The following is a 10,095-nucleotide window of genomic DNA, read 5'->3' as shown; positions in this document are numbered from 1 at the left end:
ACTCGAATGAATTTCAATAATAGCTTAAGGCTCAGGGGCCACGAGTTTCAGTGGCTATTCGATCGAGAACATCTGCAGGTTATCCTCGACTAGTGATCGTGTCGATCAAACACACCACCATCACATATATAATAACCGGGTTGTCAATGGGAACTCCAATGATCGAGAGAGGAGGAGGAGAGACGAGCAAGAGAGAGTGAGGGTCGCAGAAAGAGGGAAGAGATAGTTGGGTGGAAAATTTTACAAAATCTAGAAAAGCTGGGTCATTTTTAAATTCAAAAAAGTACAAAAATCCTCTCGTAATTTGAGGTTAGGACAAAATGCACAATGTGATTTTTGTGGTGACATATATTACCTTGTGTTTTACTCCTTATAATAATATATAAGACCATTTTGGTCTCACAAGGGTAATTTTAAAATTTAAAAATATATTATTTTAAAAAATAAAGTTTTTGACGAAAAAATTAACGGCATTACTCTTTACGTCTGACGGTGTAAACTACACAGTATTATATGTCCGTGGAAAAAACATATGGCGCTATTTGTCTCGATGTCAAATCAGGACCGTAAGTGGAACATGGCGCTATTTTTTTCCTTTTAAATTTTTAGAAATTTGAGAGAGAGAGAGAGAGAGAGAGAGAGTGGAGGTAAGTGGAACTCTTTTCCGAACAGCAGGACGTCGTCTCTTTCGCCTCCGTCCACTTCCTCTTCGCCGGAAGGACACCACGCCGGAGTAGTAGACAAGTCATGGAAGTGGGGAGGCTGCCGATATCGGCGACGCAGAAGGGGAAGCTTATCTCAGCCGGCTACACCTCTCTCTCTTCCCTTTCTTCCCTCTCTCCCTCTCTCCTCTCTCGAGGTCTCTCTCTCTCTCTCTCTCTCTCTCTCTCTCTCTCTCTAACTTTGTTCTGGGTTTGCCTTTCCGATTCTTTCTGCAGCGTTTACACATTCTTCCCGTTTCTGGACAGATTTGAGTATAACAGAGACCGAAGCCCTTGTAATCATCAAGCACGCCTCCCGTGGGGGCAGCCCCAGTCGAAGCCCTGCTATCAACGGTACCCGCAAATTTCATACCAATTGAGTTAGACCGGGGAGTAACTTATGATTTTTGAGCACTCATATTAATGGCGGCCCCCCTCTTGCAGGCGCCCAAACGGCATGGGAGATGCTCCACGAGGAGGAACTGTTCACCAGAATCACCACATCTTCCGCTGACCTCGATAACATCCTGGGTGGAGGAATAAGCTGCAAGGAAGTCACTGAAATTGGTGAGGTTTCTGTTCGGTAGCTGAAATGCATTGTCCACTTTTTGTGAATTTCTGCATCGGTTTTCGAGTGAATATTGCTCTGGAATTATCGATAGTGTTATGTTGATCAAGCAACATTTTGTGAGCTTTCAGGTGGAATACCAGGAATCGGCAAGACGCAGATTGGGTATGAATTCCGACTCTTGCGGTCTATGTTTATCCCAGGTTGGTTTATATTTCTCCCATGATCGATGCGCTTCTTGTTCTAACAGGATTCAGCTTGCGGTCAATGTTCAAATTCCAGTCGATTGCAGAGGCTTAGGAGGAAAGGCCATATATATAGGTCAGCTTCAATTTGATGACTATTCGGTTTCTCTGTTTCATCCTGCATTTCTTAAACAACTGAAGTTGCATTTTTGAGATGATCAGATACGGAAGGAAGCTTTATGGTAGAGCGTGTGCTGCAAATCGCCAAAGCATGTGCGGAGGAAATGTCGGCGAACTATGATTTCTCAAGAAATGGTTTACCTTCAGGCCAGGTTCTGATGCAGCCTCAAGATTTCTTGGAGAACATAATATGTTACCGGGTCTGCAGTTATACCGAACAGATTGCTTTGGTCAATTCCTTGGACAAGATCATCTGTGCGCATAGAGAAGTAGGTAGATGTTTGCTCATTTCAAGCAAGGATCTTCTGTTATCATTGTTCCTGTTGAATAATAGCATATGGTGTCCTCCTTTCAGCAACAAAAGAAAAGGCATCTGGTGTCTTATAAGAATCACTATTCGTTGTATCTTTAGAATCTAAGCTTTAGTTTTATGCATTGCACGATTATATTGGGGGTTTCTGTTGGAAACGTTTTCTGGAATAGCTTGTTTGAATGCAGAGCTCCTTATCATTATGCTCCTGGTACCATGTTTTAGTAGTTAGCTTACTTATCACGTGAAACGTGTTTGATTTCACAGGTTAAAATTGTCATAATCGACAGTATTACTTTCCATTTCCGTCAAGATTTTGACGACATGGCCCTCAGAACAAGGTTACTAAGTGGAATGGCTCTGAAGCTGATGAAGCTTGCAAAAAAGTTTTCTCTAGCTGTAAGTTTTGATAATCTTCAGCATAGTAAAAGTCCCTAACTGATATATGATACATCTTACCCGTCCTAAGCTTTATGTAAAAGTCTTGACTCTTGATGGTAAAATAGTGTAAATTTTGGATGTACAAAACTTTCTCTGATGCCCTGAAATTCACATTTCTTCCTTCTGTGTTCCCCTCTGCTTTCCCAGGTTGTCCTTTTGAATCAAGCGGCCAACAAGTATACAGAAGGCTCGTTACAGCTGAGTCTAGCATTAGGTAACTTCTTATAGTCGACTTCACTGCCTTCTGTCCAATGACTGGTTTATATTGCTTCTGATGATTGCGGCTCCATGAAGCCTCTTCTTTTCTTCCATACACGAGCGCATTGTGATACATAGGCTTTTCCCTTTTCTTTGTATTCTGAAGAATAAAATTAGCTCTATGGGGGCTTATGTGATTTACCATTATGAGCAGGTGATAGCTGGTCTCATGCATGCACAAACCGAATCATTTTGTACTGGAATGGCAACGAGAGGTATGCTTATATCGACAAGTCGCCCTCACTTCGGTCCAGGTCAGCGCCCTATGCTGTTACCAGCAGCGGGATCAGGAATTTGGTTTCGGACAGCAAACGAATGAAGATGATGTAAGCAATTAATAGGTTCACAAGGAGAACATCAACCTTTATCTGGGTATAGGGATGTGAATAGGTACAGGAAGTTTAGACAAGTATTGGCTTCCCGAAAACCTCCGGAAGTATCAACATTGGAACCCTTTGGCATTGTTTTCTTGACTTTCACAGTCCATTTCTGTGAGCTGCTTTTAAGTTTAGTGCACACAAAAGCCATGACGTATAGAACCTCGAAGGAGCTTTTTTCTGAGATCTACGATTAAAGATGTTTCTGCACCATAAAGAACCAGAATATCATATTTACCATTTCCTGCTGCTTGTCTGCAAAATGTATATAATTCAGATAGCAGTTACAGTTCGATTTGAATTGTGGTGTTGCCTCGCTTTGTTTCCCGAGATTGGCAACATATCCCGGCACCAAATGGTTCGACCCTTATGTTTCTCGATTTTGGAGGGGTTGGTGTGAAGTTATCAGTGCCAGAGTATTTTATGATCCCTATTATTACAGCTGCAGTGCAGAGCTCATTTATTTCCATCAGCAGCTGCGTGCGGTGAAGAATAACGAAACAACGGAGCGAGAATTCAGCACATGATCGATGTCGGATGATCAGAAAGGATCAAATTTTTAACTGTAAGAAATAAAAGCTTTTGGTAGCTGAAGTTTGAATTACAAGAAGCCTCTGTGTCATTTTTATATATATTTACGTGCCCGTTCTCCTCTCGGAACTAACTTATTGTTGGGACTGTTTTTTGGAACAAATCTTCAACTTCAACCTTCCAAATGAAAAAGCACAGATTCGCTTTGCCGTTCTTGACCCACCCAACTTCTTCTCTCCAATGGCTTTTCTTAATTTTCCAGCCGCCGCCGAAACTCCTGTCCGTGACGGCTGACACCAAACGTTGTTAGAACTAGAAATATGGGCAAAATGTGGACACGCCTAAACTCGCTCTCAATGGTCAGGTATTGTAGGTGTCAATAGGCCAGCAGGATAGTCATTTAAGATGTACTAATTTCGTATCCGGATGCCGTCGCATTTTTTTTTTATCGAATCGGGAGCTGAGATTTAGTGGTAATAGATGCGACATTGCTCACCGTGGAAGAGAAGGTAAAATTCCTCTAGCATCGGCGTGATGCATGGACTCATAAAATAACATCGAACACGAATATGATTCGAGGAAAATATTATATTCTTCAATATATATATATATTTTAAAAAATATATGGGTAAGAAAAAGGATTGAAAATTGAAAGGTGGAGCATTCTCCTAAACGCCCACCCTCAGTCAACGGCCGGGATGGGATCTCCACTGAATCTAACGGTCAGCTCTCGACACTCACCAACTGTCCCTTTGTGTAGACGAGAAGTTCAATGTTTGTCTGTCCCCTTCCTTCCTTATAATCTCCATTTCCACCACCCACGATCTCCTCAGTCATCATCTCCTTCTCCTTCTCTCTCTCTCTCTCTCTCTCTTCTTTCTCTCTCTACAATGGCCGCCACTTCCTCCCCGGCCCTCTCCCAGGCCCTCCTCTCCCGCCCCTCCCTCCCTTCAACCGGGGCTCCCAACAACCAATCCTCCCTCTCCCTCCCTTCCTTCTCTCGCATCAAGCTCTCCCCGCTCTCCGCCGCCCACCGCCGCCGTCGCCTCCCCTCCTCGGCCTCCCGCTCCGCCATCAGGGCCTCCTCCGCCGCCGTCGAGACCGTCGGCGCCACCGCTGAGACCTCCCTCGTCGAGAAGTCCATCAACACTATCAGGTTCCTGGCCATCGATGCCGTCGAGAAGGCCAACTCCGGCCACCCTGGCCTCCCCATGGGCTGCGCCCCAATGGGCCACATCCTCTACGACGAGGTCATGAGGTACAACCCCAAGAACCCCTACTGGTTCAACCGCGACCGGTTCGTGCTCTCCGCCGGTCACGGGTGCATGCTCCAGTACGCTCTGCTGCATCTCGCTGGCTACGACAGCGTCAAGGTGAGCTTCTCTTCCTCCTCCTCTCTCTTTTAACTGTGTTGATATGATCATTCTGTGGAGCGGGTTTTCGAGATGATTTACGGGTTTCTCTGTGATTGAGCTGAAAACTGATCTGAACTTGCTGTCGCGTTGAGAAAATGTATTACAACACAGAGTTTAGATTCTTGATCAAAGATCAAAAACTCGTCTTTCAGGATAGGACTAATGTTTCTTAAAAGGGCAAGCATGTTTGTTTATTTAGGTTCGAATTGTTTCAAGTGTTGCTTGAATGAGAGAAGAAAGTAATCTCAGCTGTTCTTCTTTGAGCTGAAAACGTTCCGTTCGGGATTGATTGTTTACAGGACGAGGACTTGAAGAGCTTCCGTCAGTGGGGAAGCAGAACTCCTGGACACCCTGAGAACTTTGAGACGCCTGGTATTGAAGTCACAACAGGTAAATTATTGTTCCTTCATGTTTATTCGCGATTGTCTGTTGCTTTGGCAGTATGATTAAATAGAATTGTATATTCACTGTGCAGGTCCTCTTGGCCAAGGAGTTGCCAATGCTGTTGGTTTGGCCCTCGCCGAGAAGCATTTGGCTGCCCGCTTCAACAAGCCCGATTCCGAAATTGTCGACCACTATACGTAATACACCTCACTAAAATTAGGGTCTTTTTCAGAAATGACTAAAATTTTGAGTGCTTAAGAGTCAATTAAGAGCTAGTCCTAGGCGGAGAAAGGGGAAAGGGGAAGAAGAGAGAATGGAGAGACATCTCAAGTGCGAACTAATTCATAAATCAGCTATCTTGAGATGTCTCTCTCTGTCTTCGCTCTCATTCCCTTCTTTCTTCTTTGCTTAACGATCTCTTAATTTGCTTCTAAGTGATAATGTATTGCATATGTTATCCAACTGCAGTGCCACCTTGTATATATATATATATATATATATTTTTTTTTTTTTTTTTTGGTGTTCTCTTCTACGAACAATGATGTCAATGACATTTTTCTTTTTTCCTTCCTGTTTAGATATGTTATCCTTGGAGATGGGTGTCAAATGGAGGGTATCGCCAATGAAGCCTGCTCCCTAGCAGGACACTGGGGCCTCGGGAAACTGATAGCATTTTACGATGATAACCACATCTCCATCGATGGTGACACAGAAATTGCCTTCACCGAGAGTGTCGACACCCGTTTTGAGGGTCTTGGGTGGCATGTTATCTGGGTCAAGAATGGTAACACAGGTTATGATGAAATTCGTGCTGCAATTAAGGAAGCAAAGGCGGTGAAGGACAAGCCCACTTTGATTAAGGTTAGATATATCCTATCATGCTTTACAGGTGGCTTCATATGGAGGACCATGTAGTTGTCATTGTGTTTTTAATTAAAGTATTGGTCGAAAGACATCTAGATTTGGTTGGTAGTGATCTTCATGGGAAAGATATAATATCCAATTGCCCTGTCCCCAGCATTTGTTGCTCCTCAATTAAATGGGTTTCAATCTGAGGGAAGACAATTGACTTTTAGGTGGATCCATTTACATGAAAAATTTCTGAATGTGCATGTGGGGTTTCTTTAACTAGCTCAGATCAATCTCTTTTCTTTCTCTTCTTTGCATGGGTTAGCCTTTTTTAAATCTCACTTGCTCTTGACACCGATACTGTTGTCTTGTCCATCTTTTTGGGCTTTTTCCCGGGAAATCTCAGGTAACGACCACCATTGGTTTTGGTTCACCCAACAAGGCTAACAGCTACAGTGTGCACGGGAGTGCCTTAGGTGCCAAGGAAGTGGATGCTACCAGGAAGAACCTTGGATGGCCCTATGAGCCTTTCCACGTTCCTGAGGATGTCAAGAGGTATGTGTTTATCAACAGAGATCTAAACTGTTCGCTATGGGATGAATCGAAAGTTGACTGTGAATTTTGTATTAGCCATTGGAGTCGACACATCCCTACTGGTGCTGCATTTGAGGCTGAATGGAATGCTAAGTTTGCGGAATATGAGAAGAAATACAAGGAAGAAGCTGCAGAGCTGAAGTCTATCGTCAAGGGTGAATTCCCTGCGGGATGGGAAAAAGCCCTGCCGGTGAGTAGAGCTCAAGATCTTAAATGCCCCTAGGGCACTAGTTTAAGGAATCTTATTTATACTGAAATCAAGTAATTTTTCTCGTTAAATATGATATTTTGATGGAATCGCGTGCATTTTCTCTGAAATCTATGCACTGGAAACATGTATCTGAAAACTCACATTGTGTTGTGGAAAATATAGGTTCAAATTCAAGTAGTTTTCACACGAGAACTGCAACTGCCTTCAAGGCACTTGTTAGTTTTACCCTTTTCAACAAATGTGTTTCATTCTCCATTTTCTGCCTTACATTTTTACTCCATTCCTCCCTTTGATGGTGCTTTAGATCTAACGAGCAAGTTAATGATCCTTTCAATTTTACTTTCAGACATACACCCCAGAGAGTCCTGCAGACGCAACCAGGAACCTCTCCCAGCAGTGCCTCAACGCCCTTGCAAAGGTTCTGCCTGGCCTTCTTGGTGGAAGTGCAGATCTTGCTTCTTCCAACATGACTTTACTCAAGATGTTTGGAGACTTCCAGAAGAACACTCCTGAGGAAAGGAATGTCAGATTCGGTGTTAGAGAGCACGGAATGGGAGCGATCTGCAATGGTATTGCCCTCCACAGTCCCGGGCTCATCCCTTACTGTGCCACCTTCTTCGTCTTCACTGACTACATGCGAGCTGCCATGAGAATTTCTGCTCTCTGTGAAGCTGGAGTTATTTACGTGATGACCCACGACTCAATTGGGCTCGGAGAGGATGGGCCCACTCACCAGCCCGTTGAGCACCTCGCTAGCTTCCGGGCCATGCCCAACATCCTAATGCTCCGCCCTGCTGATGGCAATGAGACCGCTGGGGCTTATAAAGTTGCCGTGCTTAACAGGAAGAGACCTTCCGTGCTTGCCCTCTCGAGGCAGAAGCTCCCCCAGCTCCCGGGAACCTCCATTGATGGAGTTGCCAAGGGTGGTTACATAATTTCTGACAACTCTACTGGCAACAAGCCCGACCTTATCTTGCTTGGAACAGGGTCTGAATTGGAGATTGCTGCTAAAGCCGCTGACGAGCTCAGGAAGGGAGGGAAGACAGTGAGGGTTGTGTCCTTCGTTTCATGGGAGCTTTTCGATGAACAGTCAGCGGAGTACAAGGAAAGTGTCCTGCCCGCTTCTGTGACCGCCAGGGTCAGCATCGAGGCAGGATCCACATTCGGGTGGGAGAAGATCGTCGGCAGCAAAGGGAAGGCCATTGGTATCGACAGATTCGGTGCGAGTGCCCCTGCAGGAAAGATATATAAGGAGTTTGGAATAACAGCAGAGGCAGTTGTTGCTGCAGCAAAGGAACTATCCTCTTAGACTCGGGACATGATTAGCAATTGCAAGCAAATCTTGGATCTTTTCTGTTAATTATTTGGAGTTGCGGTTTGGATGTTCAGATGAAGTGAAGAGGCCATGACTTCAGAGATATGTCGCGGGAATAGGTCTCTCTAGTTGCAATAAAAGAAAGCTCGATTTTTCCTTTTTCTTCTTTGTCTTTGCTGCTTTTTTTTTTTTTAAGTTGCTGCTAATAGTTCTTGATGGAAGCAAAATAGATCAGATCAGACTGGGGAGGGAGGATGGATTTGAACTAAATGAGTTACTCAGACAAATCTCGAGTTTGTAATCTTCTGTTGTCGAACATAATGAATCCTCTCATTCGGAAGATCATTATACAGCTGGATTTGAATTCCACTGCTCTTTGGTGTTTGATATACTTCTCAAAAGTGTTTCTTGCCTTGTAAGACAAATGTGGCTTCTGTTTTATATGTAGTTCTGGATAAGAGCATTGCATGCATTGCAGGCCATTCAAAAGGGCAGAAGGGCAATCCTACTACTTGGGAAAGTGGGACCTACCAGTCATGCTCATAGGTTTGGAGCCAAGAGGTCCTCTGCCAGTAGCTGGTGATGGGCCCCAGCCCCATTTGAGTGTGAGAGGAAGATATTGACCTATAGATGAGTTTGTGGGTGAGCTGAGGCTAACATTTGGGATCTTGTTATCAAAAGCTCCTTATCCTTATTGTCTTCACCAAAAGTTCAGCAACTTGTGGCCTTAGCCTGAGCAGCTTCTCCTCCTGCATATCTAATTTTTCTCACTCAATAAGAAGGAGCACATGAACTTGACTGTTTAATTATATAGGCTTCTGCTGTGGGACCCACACTCCCAAATCCTTCTTTAAAATTTTTTTTTTTCTCATTCTCTATTTTTTTTTTATTAAATGCTTGTGCACCTCAGCAATCATGAGAGGGTTGCCAAGCATATTCAACCAAACATACAGCATATTCTCTCTCCATGTGTCTCTCACTCATAGTTTATTGAGATATCAATTTGCTATCTCCTCTTAATAATTAACCTAAACTATTCTCTTAATTTAAAATCTCACTCATAATGGCCTAACCTATAATTACACCATATCAAAGGGATATTCAATAGATGATTTAGCATTTTCTATCTAATGAAATATTATTGCTTTGTTTTTGTCGCTCAGGTTGTCTCATAGGGCGTAGAGAATTGACAGAATTGGCGCTGTCGGATAAAACATTACATTGGCAATAGATGTTCAGGAATTGTACAGTTATATATCTCTTAAATTTGTTTTTGTGGATTTGTTCTTTGATTCTTTCAGTTGATAGAATATCCTAACTTATTCGCTCGAATGCGTTGCCGTTCCCCTTGTTGGTCTAGCCATAGGGCCGTGCGGTTGCCCTCAATGGACAATTGAGGGTCTTAAAAGATTTTCATAGATTTGAGAGCTTCCCGGGTTTCCTCCCTGGTTACTAGCACGCGCCGTAGGGCGATTTTCGATAGAAGAAAACGGAAGAACGAGTTTCGGTCTCTCAACCTTATTATGTTTCCTTCTGCAGTAGAAGCATGACAAAAACCTGGTACTGCAAACTCCGACCAAATGTACCTCTTCCAGGGCAAGCACAAAATAATTATTATACTCCTTGCTCAAATCATTTTCCTTTTTCCAGCTCTCATAGGAAAAGGAGGTGGCTTGCAGAAATGTGCATTGACAAGTATAGTTTGCGATTTCATGAGTTCGATCTTCGGAGAAATTTGGACAAATCTACAAATGTAAGCTTGTGTATTATTGATGT

General features: G+C 43.5%; 2 protein-coding genes across 2 annotated transcripts; both read left to right on the top strand.

Moving 5' to 3' along the window:
- The first annotated feature begins 594 nt into the window (after positions 1-594).
- On the top strand, positions 595-3,321 carry LOC116203474 (DNA repair protein RAD51 homolog 3). Its single transcript, XM_031535204.1, has 9 exons — positions 595-859; positions 969-1,055; positions 1,146-1,268; positions 1,401-1,434; positions 1,520-1,590; positions 1,677-1,903; positions 2,212-2,343; positions 2,533-2,599; positions 2,798-3,321. The coding sequence occupies exons 1-9, from the start codon at positions 748-750 to the stop codon at positions 2,971-2,973; spliced, it is 1,029 nt and encodes a 342-aa protein (XP_031391064.1). The 5' UTR covers positions 595-747; the 3' UTR covers positions 2,974-3,321.
- A 1,062-nt stretch (positions 3,322-4,383) lies between these two features.
- Positions 4,384-8,710, top strand: LOC116203473 (transketolase, chloroplastic). Its single transcript, XM_031535203.1, has 7 exons — positions 4,384-4,924; positions 5,266-5,356; positions 5,442-5,547; positions 5,929-6,211; positions 6,606-6,754; positions 6,830-6,983; positions 7,351-8,710. The coding sequence occupies exons 1-7, from the start codon at positions 4,442-4,444 to the stop codon at positions 8,311-8,313; spliced, it is 2,229 nt and encodes a 742-aa protein (XP_031391063.1). The 5' UTR covers positions 4,384-4,441; the 3' UTR covers positions 8,314-8,710.
- The last annotated feature ends 1,385 nt before the right edge of the window (positions 8,711-10,095 follow it).

This window comes from Punica granatum, chromosome 4, assembly GCF_007655135.1.
Source record: "Punica granatum isolate Tunisia-2019 chromosome 4, ASM765513v2, whole genome shotgun sequence".
In the NCBI taxonomy this organism is placed as follows: Eukaryota; Viridiplantae; Streptophyta; class Magnoliopsida; order Myrtales; family Lythraceae; genus Punica; species Punica granatum.
Note: the sequence above shows the minus strand (reverse complement) of the source record. Positions and strands in the feature narration are given on the sequence as shown.

What these genes read in the sequence shown, in the direction of transcription:
- LOC116203473 (XM_031535203.1), top strand. Translation starts at nt 4,442, where the DNA reads ATGGCCGCCACTTCCTCCCCGGCCCTCTCCCAGGCCCTCCTCTCCCGC. An exon ending in ACAAGCCCACTTTGATTAAG is followed by an intron (nt 6,212 to 6,605) that starts GTTAGATATATC and finishes GGGAAATCTCAG; the next exon opens with GTAACGACCACCATTGGTTT. An exon ending in GTTCCTGAGGATGTCAAGAG is followed by an intron (nt 6,755 to 6,829) that starts GTATGTGTTTAT and finishes ATTTTGTATTAG; the next exon opens with CCATTGGAGTCGACACATCC.
- LOC116203474 (XM_031535204.1), top strand. Translation starts at nt 748, where the DNA reads ATGGAAGTGGGGAGGCTGCCGATATCGGCGACGCAGAAGGGGAAGCTT. An exon ending in TCCCTCTCTCCTCTCTCGAG is followed by an intron (nt 860 to 968) that starts GTCTCTCTCTCT and finishes GTTTCTGGACAG; the next exon opens with ATTTGAGTATAACAGAGACC. An exon ending in TCATCTGTGCGCATAGAGAA is followed by an intron (nt 1,904 to 2,211) that starts GTAGGTAGATGT and finishes TTGATTTCACAG; the next exon opens with GTTAAAATTGTCATAATCGA.